The sequence below is a fragment of the Silurus aristotelis genome (assembly GCF_946808225.1).
Source record: "Silurus aristotelis genome assembly, chromosome: 16".
NCBI classification, from domain to species: domain Eukaryota; kingdom Metazoa; phylum Chordata; class Actinopteri; order Siluriformes; family Siluridae; genus Silurus; species Silurus aristotelis.
Genome location: NC_139589.1, coordinates 19,537,158 through 19,558,668, shown reverse-complemented (window position 1 = coordinate 19,558,668; position 21,511 = coordinate 19,537,158). Strand labels below are relative to the sequence as shown.

Sequence of the window (21,511 nt, the reverse complement as noted above, 5' to 3'; positions counted from 1 at the left end):
TTCAAGCTGTATTTTTATTACGTCTATGAAGAGTTTGACGTTCTATACTACACTGACATCATAGGGTGACAAAGCAATAAAATCCAGTAAGTTTAATAGGAACACAACTAAACATCAATCATAAAGGATAATAGTCAAGTTTCACTGTTCAAGAATTGAACTTTTCTGACTTATGCAAAATGTAGACATTTCCCAATAATGTCTATGTCATTTTAATGAGAAATCCAGTATATCTCATACCTTAAACAGAATGCAAAGTTGATGAAATGCACTTGTTACAAAAGAGACTCAGGTCGTTGACAAGATTTGGAACCTCATCTGATTTTTAGAGTGTACAAAGAGGGAAAAACTTAAACAGACCAATGTGCTATTCCTTAGCTCTCCTTATGTACAACTAAATCCCTTTGTCACTATCATTGGGTAGTTAAACAGCATTGTGAGTTATATAAGAAGCCATTAAGCACTAGGAAAGATAAAAAAAAAAACTTTAGCTCAGACATTATCTACACAATTTCCACTGAAGATATTTAATATAAATAATAATTTGCACAACATTGATATACAAAGGAAAACCTTACAACACACAGACAGAACTTCTAAACTGGGAATAAAAAAATTAATTAAACATGAACTCTTTGGAACCTTGAATAAATCCTATCCGCTTTAAGATATGTATATATAAGACATATGGTGAGTTTGTGGCCTACATACACAAAATAACTACGCTTCAAAAGTTGTTTTCCGATTAAATACTACCTTGCAAATTCCTAAGGATGATGACCAGTCAAAAATTTTTGTTATGAAGACAGGTTTCAAAACCAATGCTAAGAAATTCACCATCCATTGACCTGGAGCTGCCAGTTAAATGTTTTTAGGAACAATAATCTACAATCATACTGCAAAAGCAACCTGTAATGTGTAACTACAAACTACAAACTCCATGTGTAAAGTCAGAAACACAACTAAAGCTGCATCTTAATGTGGGTAATTCATGTACTGCCAACAGTCAACTTCTGTTAACCTGTATGTGAATAAACTACATAAGAAAAGACAGTGAGACTACAACCAACTAGAGGGTGAACAATAAAAAATGTATTAAAGCAAACTAAAATCGGCTCATAACCGCCCGAACCCCCGCACTGGTAAAAGATTGGTTATATATATTCATTATTGATGAGTGTATATAAGCTCACTTCATACAGCTATTACAACCTTAACGTGAGTGTAGTACATGTTCGATAATGTAACACATCATAAGCTATTGTAATGTTTGCTGATTAACTGACTGTAGACCTAAATATCATGCTAACTTTTTTTTTTAATCAAAACCTGTCACCATCTTGGTTTAAGGTTTAAGAAATAACAGGACATTTAACTTTTCTTGTAAAGCGAGAGTAAAATGCCTCTGCGATTAAATCAATCGCAGAGTAACACGCAAATGTGTAACAATGAATAATCACACACACAATCTAACATTAGCTGCTGTCATGGCTTAGTTATGGCAGTCATTGCCGCATTGCACTTGACGGTCTCTAAACAAGTCAGCCACTTTAATTAAAAGTTCCTGTTTTTTCCGAAGTGTGCCGCTCACCTATAGAGCTTAATTACCAGCCGGGCTGACACTCGCACGTCTTTATTTTCAGACGACTAATTATACTTTTTTTATGATACCCTTCACCTCCTGAGCAGCTTCGAGCAGGCGAGCAGGTGTGAAAGTGGGAAAAAAAGGAAAAAAAGTGGCACATTCTTTTCAGCTCATGGAGGGAAGAAGTTCCCAACGCCACCAAATGTGCTATTACTATGACAGCACATTACAGGTGCTGGTGAGAAATGAAGGAAACAGGGAGAACTGAACAATCCATCATGGAAAGAAATCAATGTGGACAAGATGAGAAATGATCTGTAATCGATCTCTAATTTGCATCTAAATGGCAGGGTGCAATAACAACTGCATGTGTACTGGTATAATAACTGTATAGCAGTGTTTTTAATACATGGCTCTCAGCATTTAGCTTAATTATGTTAAAATAAAACAAAATTAAATGCTACACAACATTTCAGTAGCAGCACAAAGATTTAATGATCCAGTGGGGACACTACTAAGCACATATTTTTCTCTTTATGAGAAGATTATTCTTACTCTTTAGCAGTTGATCAGGAGAATATAGAAATGCTGGTCTTCCAGAGTAGCTAACTTAACTTTGCATTTGTAGTTTTGATTAATTGCTCAACATATTTTTATAAAGTATACATTATAAATCCTTTTAAAATACATACACTTAAAAATTGCGATTTTATTAAAAGGCCTAAGCAGTTTCTTTTGTGTAATATTAATTACATGTATATGTATATTACATGTATACATGTATATGTATAATAAATACATATACATATACACACTATATTGCCAAAAGTATTCACTCACCCATCCAAATCTTCGAATTCAGGTGTTCCAATCACTTCCATGGTTAGAGGTGTATAAAATCAAGGACCTGGTCATGCAGACCGATTCTACGGGTCGCTCTCAGGAGCTTAGTGAATTCCAACGTGGTACCGTGATAGGATGCCCCCTGTGCAATAAGTCCAGTCGTGAAATTTCCTCGCTACTAAATATTCCACAGTCGACTGTTAGTGGTATTATAACAAAGTTGAAGCGATTGGGAACGACAGCAACTCAGTCAAGAATTGGTAGGCCACGTAAAATCACAGAGCGGTTCAGCGGATGCTGAGACACAGCCACAGAGGTTCATGTTGCCTTCAGATTAGCTCAAGAACAGTGTGTAGAGAGCTTCATGGAATAGATCACATCATCAAGTGCAATGCAAAGCATTGGATGCAATGGTGTAAAGCAAGCCGCCACTGGACTCTAGAACAGTGGAGACGTGTTCTCTGGAGTGACGAATCACACTTCACTGTCTGGCAATCCAATGGACAAGTCTGGGTTTTTCCAGGTTGCCAGGAGAACGGTACTTTGAATGCATTGTGCCAAATGTAAAGTTTGGTGAAGGGGAGATTATGATGTGGGGTTGTTTTTCAGGAGTTCAGCACGGCCTCGTGGTTTCCAGTGAAAGGTACTGTTAATGCTTCAGCATACCAAGACATTTTGGACAATTTCATGCTCCCAACATTGTGGGAACAGTTTGGGGAAGGCTTGTTCCTGTTCCAAGATGACTGCATACCAGTGCAAAAAGCAAGGTCTATAAAGACAAGGATTAGTGAGTTTGGTGTGGAAGAACTTGAATGGCCGGCACAGAGTCCTGACTTCAACCCGATAGAACACTTTGGGATGAATTAGAGCGAAGACTGTGATCCAGGCCTTCTCGTCCAACGTCAGTGTCTGACCTCACAAATGCACTTCTAAAAGAAGCTGTTATAGCTACAAAGGCCAATCATCATATTAAACCCTATGGATTAATAATCGGATGTTACTCAAGTTCATTTGCATGTGAAAGCAGACGAGCTAATACTTTTGGCAATATACTGTATATACACACGCACACACACACACACACACACACACACACACATATATGTCAGAAATATATATTCCATGGTGCATAAGTGGTCCAACATATAAAAATGTCGATTGCGAGATCTTCATTTCAACTCGTAAACATCTCACAGCTATAATTGACCCTGCTCTGTGGGTGGATGGGAGGCAAAACTTTGCCCACCTATTGATTAGCTTGACACGCTTTGCACTCAGAAGTGGGTTGGGAATTATAAACAAGTGGCAAATTAACAGAAAAACCAACAATAAGTGTTTAAATAGGGTACTGGGCCAACACAAACTTCCAGAACAACTTCAATTAACAGTACATCCAATTCCATGAGTGTACAAAACTGTACTGAAGAGCAACATTCTAACAAAACATATTAGTTTAATTGATGTTTAAATGCTGGTGTTAGAGAGTGCTGTCTAGCATGTCAGTTCAAATTCTCCAACAGGTGTTTAATTGGAATTAAACCTGGGTCCTTCTGACTGAAGATTAAAGACTGTCTGAAATGTTATACAAGTCCAGCTAGATACAGTTTTACTCATTTGATAAAAGTAAGTAAGCAAAAAAAAAAAAGAGGTTGATTTAGTGTTGATATGGTTATCAAAAGTAATGATGGTCATGATAGGAAATCAATCACAAAAAAAATGGCAGCAATGTCTTAAATTAAAAAATGTATATATATATATATATATATATATATATATATATATATATATATGTGTGTGTGTGTGTGTGTGTGTGTGTGTGTGTGTGTGTGTGTGTGTGTGTGTGTGTGTGTGTCTGCTTCTTAAGTGTGTTTCTTTCTACATTCAGTGTTTGTTAAAATTGTGATGTTACACTCACAATAATAATTAAAAAATTAATACTGCAGTATATTAGTGCTATAAAAGTCTAAAATTGTGATCTTCATAACTTTTATTATCTATTTAATCAACTTCCAGATCAGATCCGAATATTTTGTGATTTTCACTGATGAAAGCTTTAGCGTGACACAACAGCCCCTAATCCACCAAATAAGCTAAACACTAGTAAAACAATTATATTTTGTCTTCAACCCTTTCGATCTCCTCATATGCAAGCACTTTTTATATTCCAATTTTAAGTCATGATAACAGTCTAAGGTGGCCTTATCAAACCTCAACAGAGATTAACACACACACACACGCACATGCACATACGCACGCACACACACAGGTTGCAGGGAAGTAGGCTGTAGGCCACAACAATGTCAACAGACTCAGAATCCCAGCACACACAAGGAAGTGATGTAACCTTGGGGAGAGGGACATAGAGCACAGTCTTTTTGTTCAGTAGAAACACATTTGAAAACAAAAAAACAGACTGAATTGTATGACAGGCCTAATTTTTTCACTGGGCTACACATTCATCACATTATAAGGCTAATTTTATTTTGCTTAAGATAATCAAAAGTCCACAATCAAAATTGGTATTTCTTTGTAGCCTTTTACTGTATAAACCACTACAACCACCATTCAACAATACTTTAAATAGATTATTATACAACAAATACACATAACTCCTGGATTAATACAGTTTTTGCCCACTGGCTCTATTAATGATATACAGGGGTCATCATATAAATCAAATCTTGTATTTTTGCCAGTTTGCACCACAGCTGAGCAAAGTGTCTCATTTACATGTTTGGAATAAGACAGTGAATCATGGTACATTACAACTGACAGCAGGCATTGATTTCATTGGTTATACAAGATCTCATTGGCATCTCACACTGAGTAACATTGTACTTACATGTTTAGTGGTTTGTGGTGATTGGAGGAAAGCCAATTTTTTTTTTATTCATAGCAACTGCTCTATATATTTAGGCCCTACTTTTATTTTAATATTTAACATTTTCAACAGACAAACTAATTGGACAAGATTGAATGCATTATGCATTCTTTACTTTGTTGAACCACATATTACATAGTCCTATATCGATTTAGAATGATCACAAGGCTACTTATGAAGTGCTGCATATAGGCAGGTACAACAATCAGAAATGCATTCTTAATTGCTTGCACTACAAACATACTTACATTTCTAAAACATTTAATCATGATTAATGAGATCATAATTAACCAAAGTCTCAAGTAAACCTGGACCATAGTGTTAGGTATGCTGACCTGAGTCCAGCTTTCTAATGTCTACTGTATTTCTGAAGTTGCTTGAGCTTCAAAAAAAATTAACTTGATTAGTAAAGCAGAGATAAAAAAACGTAGACTTAAGCCTCATTCTTTCATAGTATTTTCAGTCTCGAAACTTTTTATATATAAACCACAACAGCAACCACACAAATTATAAATGTGCTTAATGTGTTGTGTTTATTGCATCGCAACCTATACTACATAATGATACATTTCTTTTTTAAACACTGTACAGTCAAGTATCTTAACATTCGTAACACCTGAGTAATTCTATGCAGCATCGAGATCATCAGCGGCAAGATCCTTATTCAGATAGGAATTAAAAAGGTTGTCTTACTTTCAACTGAGATCATGATTTTTTGGATCAATTTTGTATACTTATTACCTTTTAACATTAGCACTGTGGTTGTTATATAAACCTAATCCATTTTCATTTGCTTGTCTGCTTTTTACATGCATTAAAATGCAATAATGAAAATATCAGCCAAACCAAACCTGGTATTTATTACAAAACTTTAATCATATTACAATAAAAAGAGTGCATTCTCGCAAACACAAACCATTACTATAGCTGATTAAATAAATAGTCATTGTAATGGTTATCTGCTATCAACTAACTATAAGTCACATGTGGGTAAAAGTCAGTGTTGACTAATGGGCTCTGCATACTGTATGCAGACTCACTCATTTATTCCTTTCATGCATTTAGTCTTCATTTGCTTAGAACAAATGTATTCCATCCTACATACAGTAGTTTGGGTTATTTTAGAATTTGCCTACAGCTGTAAAAGTTTTGTTTTTCCACTATTTCTTTTGTGCCTTCGCCCAAGATTAACTGCTTTTCATGTGTGTATGTGGTAAAATATCGATGATCATTGGTCAACGCAAATAGTGGCACTCTGTTTTTACACTGATTATCAAAGTGCAAATGCTGCAGACTTGATGTTAACCTTGAGTCAAATTTTTAAAGAAATAATGATTTTATACAATATTTGTGCAGTCATTTGCTCTTATCAAAAATGTACGAAATATTTTAACGTAAATCTGATACAGAAATAGCATCTGTAAATAGTAAGAGGTGAATGAATAAAAAATAGTATAAGACATCTTTATGCCGTGATCATAATACTAATACTAATACATATTATTAATACTAATAACAATAGTGCATGAAACGTTTTTTTGTTAAACACCTAAACAGTGGATTTTTCCAAGGATTTTATGTGAATTTGATTAACACATTTATTACAATTTAGCAAATATAAAACTTTTTTCTTTTTTTTTACTTAACTGCTGGCAGCGAGATTTGTGGAGGTAGTTCCTACTCACAGACACTGGCACCGAAGAACAATTCTATCATGGCTCTTGGCTTTGACTAGCTGGCACAAAAGTAAATTTTTACATGTAGAGCATCTCCTTGCCAAGATATTTTTACTCCCAATAACCGAAGAAGACTGATGAGAAATAATTAGAATAATCTTAAACAAAAACCTTGAAATGATGGCTTTTGTTACTTGGGTAATTATTAGCATTAGATTGTAAATAATGCTAATACTATCACTATTACTGTTAATATGCTTATTAATTCCCTAATCCTGTGCGTGATTAAAGCACGCCTCGCTGTCTTTCGCAAGACAAAAAGAGGTTGTGAGGCACAGTATAGTGGGAGGGGAATAGATATAAAGTATTAACTGTTTTATTCCTTCCTGCTATATACCCAAACATTTCCAGCAGTCCTCAAGGATTTTATCTATCTTGCATCCATCTCTATCATTTTTATCATCCATCCATCCATCCATCCATCCATCCATCCATCCATCTTAAGTACTTCAAACATTGCTAATCATTATCATTAAATCATTTATCACTGGCTGGTTTTGCCTGAATTGACAATGTGCCTTGAAGGGCCCTAAGGTGACTCTGCTCTAAACACTTGGGGAAATGAGCCAGGTTGGCACCAAGTTTATCTTTCTAATTCTCTCTCTCTCTCTCTTTCTCTCTCTCTCTCTCTCTCTCTCGCTCTCTCTCTCGAGTGTAGCTCTTTATCCATTCTGCCTTCCTGAAAGAGCCACCGACTAGCAAAAGAATCACCTACTAGCAATTAGATTCACTGTGAACCCCTGTAAACATTATAAATAAAGTTATATCGCAAAAAAGTATTTATTTACTTTTCTAGTATATTTACTGTTTTTTAATGGGGTAGATTTGCACTTTTGTGAAACATTTTCACGTATTTTTGTGCCAACTGCAAGTTGCATGGCAACAGGGGTAGTTGGAGTCCAGAGCCAACACTACCACCCCTCCCCATACTCACTCACACACAGACACACACCGCGACACAATTCATGGGGAAAAACACAGGGACACAGAGGGAGGTGGAGGGGGTAAATGCAAATTTCCCAAAACCCTAAATAACATACCAGTCTGAGAAAAAGTGAAAGGAAAAAAAAAAAACACTGGAAAAAAAAAATGCTGACCGTTTTGGTATAGACACAACACAGTCATTTAGATCTTCTCTAGAAGAAAAACTTCGAACTGTAGTCTGCACGACCTAAAATGACTAATTTAGCAATAGCTGTCTGGAAACTGATTTAGCTTATTCAAAACATCACGTTGTGTTTTGCTTCCTGGGTCGAAGGGGGAATTAGTCCAGGGTCAAGGTCATTTCTTTCTTCCTTCCTTTCCTTGGCAAGACATCAAGATTTGTTTAACAAAAAAAAGAAAAGAAAACACACGGCTTAAAATAGTCAGTGTTAACATAAGGGCAGAGTTAAACTATGCATAACAGAAACATATATTATATATAGTATATTTAGAATTATTTCTGATATAGGAATTTCAGTTACACGGTCTGATACAGACATGATACATCTGATGTAATCTGAAACACACAAACACAAACCACGCAAATACAAATATACATATATATAAAACACATATACTATCATCCGAAATTCCAAGGTGGCACCAGGCCCAATCATTGTAATGTATTCAGACAGCATGCACACAGCCACCCTATTTGTTTGGCATAAACCTCAGAGGCAGACATATTTTCATGACAACACCACATAAAGAAATTATTATAATAATAAAAGTCTGATATGATATCAGCCTACTAAAGAGCGCACACACACTTCAAAAAAGCTAAGCTAATAGACATATCAAAGCAATAACACCCCCCCCCAAAAACACACACACACACACACACACACACACACACACACACACACACATGCACGCATGTGCACGCACGCCCTGGTGTGAAACAGTGACATGAATGAGATTACAACAACATACTTGAGCCAGAGAAGTGGCCACTTCCCAGAGAGGTCGGTCCGTTTTTCCCACTGCTAACCGGAGGAGAAAACATCTAAAAAAAAAAAAACAATTATGATAACATGTTACAAATGAGTGAGAGAACAAGAATTGTCTGTGAACAACCTACTTTTAATTCATCATCATTTCTAAAATGTACACACATAAACACCTAACCATTTATATAAATTAGCAGCTGTATTTATTATCTAAATGTTTAAAAATTATCTATGTTAATTTAAGATTTAAATGATTAATTCCTTGCAAGTACATTCAGTTGTTTCATCAAAGCAGCGTGAAAATTGCAATTTGCAGCACATTTATTACGATTTATGTTTAGCAATGCAATTAAGTTTGTTTTTGTTTTTTTATTTAATTGTTTTCCTGCAAATCTAGAGAGCCCTGTCTTCTGTCATTCTTTCCCATATACACATTTTACAGTGTATATAAGCCTTTTTTTTTTTTTTTTTTTAGAATATTTGTAATGTCAGTAAAGTTGACCAGTGGACTGGGTGAGGATCAGAAACATGACCAGGCAGGGTATTCGCTTGCTAAGGAGATGCAAACTATTAATAAACATTTAGTTTATCAAAGGAGCTTTATTCATGTTGTTGACACAACAAATACCAAGTGCCTGCTAAACGGCTAGTCCTGAAATTACTTTTAAACTGTTGAAATAAGTCTCCATTGGTGCTGAATTAACTTAGAACCTTACATTTTCATTTACTATTATATTAAAAGACTACAGTGTTTATACAAATCCAGCTGGACACAAGAAATCACTGATTTTAATTTAGCATTAAGAGTTAATTCCTCACAGTAGGTGTTAATACAACACTGAGCCTTTTGCTGTGCCCTAAAGAAAAGCTCTGTTTTGCCTAATCTTCCACTACAATATGCAACAGGACAATGCTAAGGATTTCGCAGCCTAGAGGGAAAAATGGAGCCTGTCACTGCTAAGACATTACTATGTCCACAAAAACCTGACAAAACCTAAAACACAACATTTTACAAATCAATGAAAGAATAAAGCATGAAAAAATGTGTAAAAGTGGAATGCACTACCATTGATGTTGGGAACGTTTTCAAATCGCTGTTTCGCATCTATAAGACACCAAAATGCCTAAATGAAATATCACATCTCTCTACACAAAAACACTTCATGATCAAAATGACAAATGCTGAGACGTTCTCCAAATGTTAACACTAGACTACATTCAGTACACAAAGTTCATATTTACAAAATCCCTTAATTCAGCATGTGCACCATGAAATAATCTGGTACGTGTAACACAAAAACAAATAAATAAATAAAAAAAATTAAACACTACACATTATTCTTTTTCTTTTAACATGTAGGTTTGAATACACATTTCTTACCGCGCTGAAGTCTAGTAAGTCACTCAGTTCTTTGTCCGTCCCTAAAGCTGCCATCCTTTGCTGATGATGTTGCATTTTGGCAAAATCACACAAACCTGAAAACATGGGAACAAACACACACACACACACACACACACACACACACACACACACACACACACACACACACACACACACACATCAGATTAAAGGAGATGAATGGCAAGGAGCTAATAATCACCTAATTCACATCTTCCTTCCAAACATATATAGAAATTCACAAATAGAGGAAGATTCAGCAGTGGGGCTTTTATAGTCTCGCACCAGTTTCAAAATTCAGAGTGAAAATTAAGCTAAATAAATCAACACCATGAATACACACTGGTTATCACTTCACCCAAGAAAAAAAGACCTGTCCACACTTCTTTCACATGAGTTTGATTTAAAATATAAGTGTGTACATTGATCAAGACACTATTTTGCTAAAAACAAAGAGAATGGGATTCTAGGGTTCATTAAATGTATTCCTTTCCTTGTTGTGTTATATGAATAAAGCCTCATTAGCACGGGTGAAATGAGGATCCCCACTAATAGATTTCATTAGATGTCCATTTGATCGGCTGTTGAAGGACAAACTTAAAAACACACAACACAAAAGCATACTTTTAAAGCAGATCAACTAGAAATAGCCAGAATTTTACTAATGGAGAGGGACACGAACCGAACCGAACCGCCGCGGCTGGAGAAGCAGGATGAGAGTGAAATGTTTGGACAATAAAATGTGTATAAATAGATATAGAGTCATTGCTTTGTGGGGGAAAAAAACGTATTTGGAAAACAAATGAAAACCGAAGCGTCCGTGTTGAAGCCGAAAACGCGGCGAGAGCGCGCGCGCAATCACTCACTCACACACACACACACACACACACACAGGCACAAGCACGCACACACACGCACAGCACGGGTTCTGTCAAAACTTGACGTCTCGAGGTGTTTCAACTATAATACCAAGCACACCGCATTTCATGTCATTGCATTTTTTCGCCCCCCCCGGTGCACTTTCTGATTGTGAGCCTGGAGAACTGCGCGAGCGTGTGCGCGCGCTACCCTGGCCCAAATGCCCAGCGCGGTGTAAATTTCAATTTGAATTTTTTTTTTTTGTTTGTTGAAAAATTCTAACGGTCGCTCTAACGGTCAATTCGCCGTTAAAGGCTTCACGCGCGTTGAGTTCCACTTATAACTATAACCATTCCACGGTCCCAACTTCTAACCAGTAACACACACACACACACACACACACACACACACACACACACACACACACCCATGTCAAGTGTATTAAAACTAAGGAACGGTGTGGATCGAAATAAAGCAAAACGACTTGAATTAAAGGCATTTTTCTATGGAAAAAAAACTTGGAATTTGTATACAAATAAAATAAAAGTGAGAGGATGCAGTCAGTCAAGTCAGTCAGTGCTCCACACACGGACAGCAGACAAACAAATATAAATACACACGCGAACATGCAAGAATACAGATAGTTCCCAACCTTCTGTAGAAATGTTCATCCGCTAATCAAGAGACAAAAGTCGTTTTCTGGAGTTTTTTGGTAAATTCTCGACCAAAACAGAGCACTTTTTTTCTCCCCCCTCTCCGTCACTAGGCTGTCACTCAAGTCGGCTCGGTGAAGGCTAGCAGCGCGCTAGCTCTCCAACCCGCTGTCCGAGAAAGCGGAACAGCTACATTTGCTTCAGAGAGCGCCGGCGTGCGGTCTCCGGGAACCCGGGCGGCTTGCAGCGAGAAACCAGACGCTGGTTTACCGTCTGCGGGAAGTTTTAAAACGCATTATTGTTTTTGTGAATAGTTCCGCTGTCCTAAACTCATAGCTCGCCTGAAGCCCGGGCACAGGTCCAGCTCCTGACTCCCGGGTCTACTGACGGGCTCTACAGCGGCGAGTCATCCTCTCATGAACGACTCCTTTAAGTGAGTCGGGTGAGAATCGATTCTCCACAAACAAGCGAGTCGAAGAAAAGGAAGCAAGGATTACTGATTTAGTATAATTGCATTTAAAAATTAACTCGTTATTAATCCGTATTCCGACACCTTTACGCTCATGCATAGAAAATATATTTGTATTTATTATTATACAGTTCATTATGCCTGTGTATAAATATATAAATATATATAAATATATATTACCTGGTCGTGCATGTTAAAAAATGATGCTCTTTTTATGATAATCTGAATAAAATGCATATTTTATCTTAAAAAAAAAAAAAAAAAGTTTTTATATAGTTTTATATAAAACTGCATTAAACTATAAACTCATGTCTCTCTTTATAGCCTTGAATATAATGCAACATCGAAAAACACAACTTAAGGAAATAAAAGCTTTGCTTCTTTATATAGTTTTATATAACACTATATATAAAAACGCGTAGAACGATGCACTCGTCTCTTTTTATAATAATCTGAATAAGATGCATCATATAAACACCAGCTATTTTGTTTTTTATATAGTTTTATATAAAACAATAAAAAAAATACATCGTTTCATATAATCTTTTCATTTTCCTGCCACACATCTTTCTTTCTTTTTTTTTCCAGCGCGTACACGAGCGCGCGCGCGCCCACGGCACGCGCATCACTCCGTCCAAGGTCCGAGTCATCTTCCTAAATGGCGTGTTTGCGTGCACACTGAACCACGTGTCAAATGCCACAAGGCTACAACTATCCGCGTACAGCAATTATTATTGACACGTGGCTTTGTAGTAAATATTCGCATGCGTAATAGACTCTAGGCGTTCAATGACCACACACACACACACACACACACACACACATAAGCGCGTGCACACACAGTGGACGCACGGACGCAGCAGCATCGACGCGAAAACGCGCCATTGTGTTGGTGTACTTCATATGTGTGTATATTCATTATGCACAATTTGTGTTATTCATTTGGCGTTCAATGCATCAGGGCCGGATTGTGACCAAAAAGAGCAGTGTTTATCCTCTGGGTATTTATTGGGGTATTAAATTGTAACTTCCCTTCTTAATGCAGTGGTACCCTTAAGAGAAATGGTACCTTTTACCTACAAAGGTGCAGTGTAATAAATGAAATGGAACATTTTTACACCATGCAATGTACTTTGCATATGCAATGTACCATATATTTTATATAGAAGACACATTAAGATATTAAAGGTACAAAGATTGAAGGATGCTTGATAACTGTATACTGTCACTTTAGTTGACCATTTCTCCTGAGAGTGTTAGATGAGTATTTTTGGTCTATTTTCCATCCACGTTGTGTCTTGGATCAAACCTGCAGTGCACAGGTTAAAGACTAAAAATTAAAAAAATTAAAAAATTAAATATCAATTAAAATAGCATTTATAGCAATATGGATTGTGATAATGTTCCTAATATTGTGTGATTAAAATATGTTTGTGTGATGTGCCATATAAGCAAAAAAGCAACAACCACAAATGACATGTTCATGTATTTGTTTGGTGTCACAGTTTGTCTATTACTAAAAATACAGACTGTGCACATTACAATGATCCTTTTGTGCACAAGAATATTAAGCAACCACCTTTTTTTTATAAATGTATTATGTGCACACAGACCTATCATTGCATCATAGTTTCACACAATATTGAAGATATTTTTGGAGAAGCAAAAACAACAACAAAACAAAAACAATGAGACTGCCACATTATTTGCATTTAATGGGTTTAAAACATGAAATGTAGTTGTAGTAAAATCTATCATTCTAGGGAATTTCTGAATATACTGTGCACATGAAAATCTTCAATGATAGTTGTAAGTGGTTGTATCTGATAGCTCTGAAAGCTAAGCAGGGAGTTGTTTGTAAGGACAAATCCAATTGCAGTGTCCCATATGGGTTCTGACAATGGTACAACATGTATTCTGTACAGAACATGTAAGATGATCGGAGGCACCAATGCACATCAGACCATGTGCATGTATGTTTGCTTTAATTGTCCCGGATAGGTGGCGCTGTTGTGCAACAGGGGGAAATATTCAACATATTTCAAGTGTATGTTTACTAAGCTGTAATGCCCAGAAACAATAGAACCACAGAAACTATATAGTGCAAATCTTAAAACAATTTAACAAAAAATCACAACACAACCCTGTGACCAATTCCACAGGGAATATATCCATGCTGCAAATGAGGAATCATCAACAAAATATTCATTAATTTATAATAACTTGAATAAAAGGATGTACAAAAACTCTGTAGTAGACTTGAAAGCCAAGCCTTACAGAAAAAAAGACCATAGAATTCAGCCCAGGCCCATGAAATAATATATCACGTCTTTTCCTGTGTCTCAGGTTGAGATATATTAGGTTTACACACAAGAACACCAAATCTATTTATAACCCTGATGTTAAAAAGCAATACCTTTCAGTGCTCTAACTCCGACACGCTGAGGACTAAGGCTGAGCTTTTAAGCCCAAGGGGGAACCTTGCTGCATCCAGACACAGAGGGCTCGGTTGCAAAGAATATTTTTGGATTTCTTTATTCTTTATTATCTGTTCCTGAGCAATACAGGGCCTCAGTTCAGTGGGAATAAAGACAGAAGAAGTAGAAAAATGAAAGGAAAAGATGAAGTGCTGTTTTCTTTCTTTTCCTTTTTGGTTGTTTTGTTCGTTAATGATTACTAATCACAATTCTAGTCTTATGAGTGTAACATAAATTTAGTAATATATTCGCCTGACAATATACTATAAGAAAATCTGGTATATAATATGGTCTGTGAAATCACAAATATTATTTCCAGGTGCAGTACTTTTGTGTGTAATTTGTGTGTCATTATTGAGAGTTCTAAACACTGATATGATATTATATATATATATATATATATATATATATATATATATATATATATATATATATATATAATATCAGTGTTTATAACTCTCAATATAAATATATATATATATATATATATATATATATATATATATAATATCAGTGTTTATAACTCTCAATATAAATATATATATATATATATATATATATATATATATATATATATATATATAATATCAGTGTTTATAACTCTCAATATAAATATATATATATATATATATATATATATATATATATATATATATATATATATATATATATATATATATATATATATATATATATATATATGGAAATGGAATATATGCCAAATGAAAGTGCAACTAAATAAGAAGATATTACTTTGGATTTGAATTGAAAATGTAGGCTTACTACTGCTCCATTGTTCCCACTAGCCCCTTGTACTGCTATCTTAAAACTTTTGTGACATTAATTTTCAATATAAAAAAACACAATCAATTAATAACGTTATTTGACCAACCCCCAGATATTTGTATTAATTCTCTGTTAATTGAAATGACAAAAAGTTAAGTTGCTTATCATTTCCAGAGCTTCTTCTATTTCAGTTTACAATTGCCCTTTAGTGAAGGAATGCATTTTATAAATGCATTTTTTAATCGGAAGCATTTCTTTATAAAACTATGCCAAAAGCAATTAAACAAAATCTTTTAAAATACAGTCCCGAATTTTTGCTACATGTGGCGTTCACATAAAACACTGTAACTCTGTATTCATGCACAATATGTAAAAAATGTTTGACATTATTTGGACATATTTTAATATCAGGTCTACCAGTTCAGAGTATGTGAGTAGATGTATTATTTATATAAAAATACTTATCACATTTCCTGTCACTGAAACTGACCTTGTAGTGGTCTCGAACATTCAGGCCTTGAGAATAATGAACTAATAGAGCATAGTACAAGATGAACAGAACACCATGACATGGTGTAGTGTAACAAAACACAGTGTGATTACATTGCACACAAAAAATTGACAGAAAGGAAAGATGATAAAAAAGCAACCCAGGTAAAAATGAGCAAGAGGGAGAGAAATGAAACTGAGACGAATGAACAGGGAAAGAGAATGAAAGGAATCTTTACTAATCATTAATAAAGTCCAAAAACTTTTAAAAAACTTCTGCCAAAAGTAAAAAGGAAAAGATGCATGAAAAGAATAGGGATGAATTTGGGAAGGAAATACAGTTTTTTTTTTTTGTTTGTTTCTTATTTTCTTTTAAACCTAACCTGGATTGTGAGTGACTGATTGTGAGGAACGTCTGACTCGCCAGCTCACTCATTTAAACACCTGCAGCTGCTGCAGCTGCGTGGAGCACTCAGGAAAAAAAATGGAGGAATAAACCTCAGTTAATTTGCTTTGATATGGAAGGAGATTGGGTTACGCTGCATTCCTCAGGATTGAAATTGCACCCCCTTTGTTTCAGTCCACCCTAATTATCCTTTTCCCCCACCTTTCTGTTTTCAGCACTAGTGCCCCCTGGTGGCATCTGTTATTAACCCTCAGTTCTGATTTTTTGGGGGGGCTTGTTAGGGGTGGAATAACACTACAATTATTTTTCCAAAATGATACTACAGATTTGCTTTTGTGTAGAAGAAAAATTCGTCTTGAGAAAAACAAAATGAAATAAAGGTGTGAAAAATACTTTTTTTTTTTTATTTACAGTTACTTTCTCGCCATTGTTTATTTACAAAAAAAGAAAGAAAGAAAGAAAGAAAGAAAGAAAGAAAGAAAGAAAGAAAGAAAGAAAGAAAGAAAGGGACCTTTGGTCAGTAGGATTCCAAAGCAAAAGAAAGACTTTTGAGACTTAATTTACACCAGTATTGAGATAATGAAAATCTGCATAATACATAAAAATACATTCTGCAGTTGTAAAACACTTTGAACTTGAGGGTTAAAGGAATGTGTGGAGAAGAGTGGAGAGGAATGTGTGTGTATGGGAAACTGAGAGAGAGAGAGAGAGAGAGAAAGAAAGAGAGAAAGAGAAAGAGAGAGAGAGAGAGAGAGAGAGAGAGAGAGAGAGAGAGAGAGAGAGAGAGAGAGAGAGAGAGAGAGAGAGAGAGAGAGAGAGAGAGAGAGAGATCCCGAACACTGAGCAGATGGTACAGTGGTTAGTACAGGTGCTTCTTGGAAAGAAACACACACAAATATGTAGCCAGAGTTCAAGCACAGGTCAAACATCTCATTGGAATATTTTGTACAAAAACAACAACAGCAAAAAGAAGAAGCGGAAAAAAGACCATAATTTATGATGGGGTGAAACTAATGTGTCATTATGAGGGACTGCAGCTGAGAACGGAAAGGAGCTTAGCAAGATATTTCAGATGTTTATTCACAATTCGGTGTATCAACGCATTCCACTGTCATGCCAAAAAATCCTACTGACTTCCTGAGCTAAGTTGTCATGTGAATACACTGCTAAAGGGGGATTAGGTGTAATAAATACACATGTAATAAAATAATCACATTTTCAAGTCCAAATGAAAATGGGAATTTCTTGCTCTTTTTTTGCAGGAGGCTGTAATCAAAAAAAGAAACACATAGTCTTGGGAAGATGGGAACACACACATGGTATGTCATTATTTGTTCCAAAAATCAGCTTCGCTGAATTAGTTGTTCCACACATGGAACGTTTTACACTTTAGATATATATATTAAGGGGTCCAAGCACTGCTTCAGCTCTGCTTGTTGAAATATTTTTAGTTAACAACAAAACAGAATTGTTTGGTAAAATATGAAAATGTCCCCTGAAATGTATTCAAGCAACCCAGATTTTTTTAATATAAGATTGTCTTCCTGGAACTGACAAAATAATCAAAACCAGGAAAACCTAAAAACCTAATATGTGATTTTTGACACTATTTCACAAGCATGGCAAAAGGATTTTGCATTGTCTTGGTCTTGCCAATATTAGACAACAATATGAAGTGTGACACAAAGACTGACAGTAGACTTGTATGTTAAAAAAACGAATGAGGCAAACTTGACAACATAAATTACCAAACAACTATAATAATAATAGGGACAGTTTGTGTAGATTATATTTTCCATTTTATAAGTTTAATTTGTAAGGATTATTTATAAAAGTTAGACAACTAATTTTAAATAAAAACTGGTTCTGCCATTCTATAATTTCAGTATCTGTAACTTTTTGCCTGTACAACCAAACTCTCTCCAGTGACTTGCTGCCTGCTGTTTTCAAATAGAGTGAAAACAACGAAGAGAACTGTGCTGGAATGTGACATTCTTTAGCTTTGCATCGAAGAATGGCATGTAATGGCATGCTCGAGGAAGTAAATGAGTCCTCATCTTTGCCTTAAAGTTGCAGCTTAATTTCCTCCAGCCCTTGAAGAGATAAAGCCAACAATCCCACTCTCTGCATTCTCTTTATATATTTATCTTCATATCTCCCACAATGTGTAAATGCTACTGCTTACAGTTACACTATGTATTTAAAGCCACAGGATGTTAGAGATTTAAACTTCCTTCTTCACAATATGCATTAATATGAATGCTACACTTTGCACAATAGATATTATATATACACCACTGATGTAGTTGCCGATTGTTTAGTTTGGTAGGATGTGGTTTGGGAGAAACCCCAAAGCACAACGGGTAATTATATCTACTACTGTTATTGAGGATATCATAGAAAGTTATGTTATAACAGATTTATGTTCTTTAGATCAATACAACTGCCACAGTTGCTGAGTACTAGATGAAAGATTGAAACGTCTCCCCCTTAATCTTTTATCTAATACACAAACATTAGCCCATTAGCACACCGATATTTTCTGTTTTGTGCTTTATGGTGTTCCTTCAACAGTATTTGTGACTCAAGCAACTGGCTGGTGCAACATTGTAAATTCTGAACATAGCACAAGCACAACAGGAAGCTAACCAGTTAATGTGCTAGCTAACACACAGAGAAAAAAATCACTTATGATCTATCAAGGATACAGAGTGAGATGTGTAAACGATTTCTTTTTTAAGTTTAAAGATAAAGAGATTTATGTTATGATTCTGACTTATCTCTGTGTTATGTATAGTAATAAAGTGGGAGGTGGTCCCTCAGTAGTTAAGGCATTGGACTTTGGATCTCAAGGTCACAGGTTCAAATCCCACCACCACTAAGCTGCTACTGCTGTGCCCTTGAGCAAGTCCCTAAACTCTTCCTGCTCAGTTGTAAGTTGCTCTGGATAAGGGCATCTGCCAAATGACATTAATGTAAAATTTAAAGTAGTATCAGATATTTTGGAGGTGAGTCTTTGGCTCTAGTACTTATGTAGTTATGTCTGATGTAGGATGTGTGTCAAAAGTTTGGAAACACCTAGTTATGGTTTTTGGAACACATGAACATTCCTTTTGTTTTTATGTAACAAACTAGGTAAAAGGCAAAACCACACATAAATGACTGAAAGAAAGCTCTGATGACAGATGAGTTCAAATTTTGGCTCTGATAGAAGAACTCATTTAAGACGGAGAACAGAAGAGAAGATGTTAGCAGATTGACCCACACCCACAGTCAAACTTGGATACAGAAGCTTAATGGTTTGGGGTTGTTTTGGAGCAGGGAAGGTTGGAGATTTTTTCTAGGTGAAAGGAATGCTGAACCAAAATGACTAACATTCAATATTTCAACAACATGCAATTCCGACAGAACTGCGGGTAATTGGAACCAACTTGGGGGTAGGGTGGGGTGAGCTGGGGTGTGGGGGGTATTGGTATCGGAATTGTTTATGGTATTGAGCTTCGGATTTAAAAGTCCAAAGTTCAAATTCCAGCCAAACCAAGCTGCCACTCCTGGACCCCTTAGCAAGGCCCTTAACCCCATCAGTGATTCTTGTAAGGGGCATCTGCCAAATTCCATAAATATAAATGTAAATGTAAACTTCTCCATACCACCTGACATTGACTGAAGCATATACCCAAACTCTCCATGTGTTATTAAGAGAGCAAACAGTTGACTGGAGTGTTATCTATCATGTAATGGTGTGTCCAGTCACCAGATCTAAAACCCACTAAACTGCCCTGAGATGAAATGGATTGCAAAAAATTACCTACCTTGTTGTAGACAAACTAAAGGAACATGCATATGTCTCTCAAAAAACATGTTTCCAAACGTCTGACAAACACTGTACAAACACATCTACAAACTTTCACCACAAAAACCAATATGTATTAATTTCACATACATATTTTTCCATCAGCCCAATGCCTTAAGTAAGCTTTTAGCATGCCACGAAATATTTAACCTTCCCCAAATTAATATTTAAAATTAATCCAAAATGGGAGAGACCCGCTAGAGTGAGAGTGGAACTCTGGGTTTACTTAAAAATCGCACACATTTTGCAATGATCTGACTTTAGTTACACCATTGTCGCTGAATGATCACAAATCTCTATGAAAACACTCCAAAATCCAGAGGAACATCTTCAAAAAATCATTATTATAACAGCAAATTATGACAAAATGTGTACTAAATCTAGGTATCTATAAACTCTAGTCCATAGAGCGTATACTGTTTTTAAAGACAGATATTGGTCAGTATATGATAACTTATAAAGATTTATTTTGGACAAAAATGCAAGTGTGTATAAGTATAGACCTACTTTACTACATACAAATGAAATGGAACCCAATATAAAAACTAGTAAAACTTCTATACTCTATACTGTATACTGTAAAACGTCTGACAGAAGTGGATGTACTACACACACACACACACACACACACACACACACACACACACACACACACACACACACACACACACACACAAGCGTGCACACACTCAAAGAACACATAGACATATGGAGACATACATTCACACCCACATACACATGCAAGCCTGTACAAGCTTTCACACGCTTTAAAGACACACAACTACACACTTTGCGACAGTCCAGGTGTATCTCTCTCTCTCTCTCTCTCTCTCTCTCTCTCTCTCTCTCTCTCACACACACACACACACACACACACACACACACACACACACACACACACACACACACACACACACACACACACACACACACACACACAGACAGACACAAAAGCACAAAAGGGAAAAGAAAGTTGCAAATAGAAGCACAATGAAAGAGACAGTGCGAAAAGACAATTCTATCAATCACTGAATGACAGAATTCAACAAGTGTGTAGACTTTTCACATTAAAAAATAACAGAACGATGACTTTTGATGTCCAGCTGAGAGAAATCGACACACACACACACACACACACACAC

The 21,511-nt window shown here is 35.8% G+C and overlaps 1 protein-coding gene across 11 annotated transcripts in view; it reads right to left on the bottom strand.

Annotated features, from left to right (window-relative positions):
* tcf4 (transcription factor 4) overlaps positions 1-12,324 on the bottom strand; it is a 162,594-nt gene extending 150,270 nt beyond the window's left edge. For 4 of the 11 annotated variants that reach the window (XM_083564079.1, XM_083564074.1, XM_083564075.1 and 1 more), the window contains exons 1-4: positions 11,889-12,300; positions 10,361-10,455; positions 10,046-10,084; positions 8,963-9,035 (exon numbers count right to left, since the gene is read on the bottom strand). In XM_083564079.1, the coding sequence (XP_083420205.1) occupies positions 8,963-9,035; positions 10,046-10,084; positions 10,361-10,455; positions 11,889-11,907 (226 nt within the window). In that variant the 5' untranslated portion in view covers positions 11,908-12,300. Of the gene's footprint in view, positions 1-8,962; positions 9,036-10,045; positions 10,085-10,360; positions 10,456-11,888 lie in introns of all 11 variants that reach the window. The other 7 variants (XM_083564081.1, XM_083564076.1, XM_083564066.1 and 4 more) reach the window with 5 other exon arrangements.
* Positions 12,325-21,511: the final 9,187 nt, after the last annotated feature.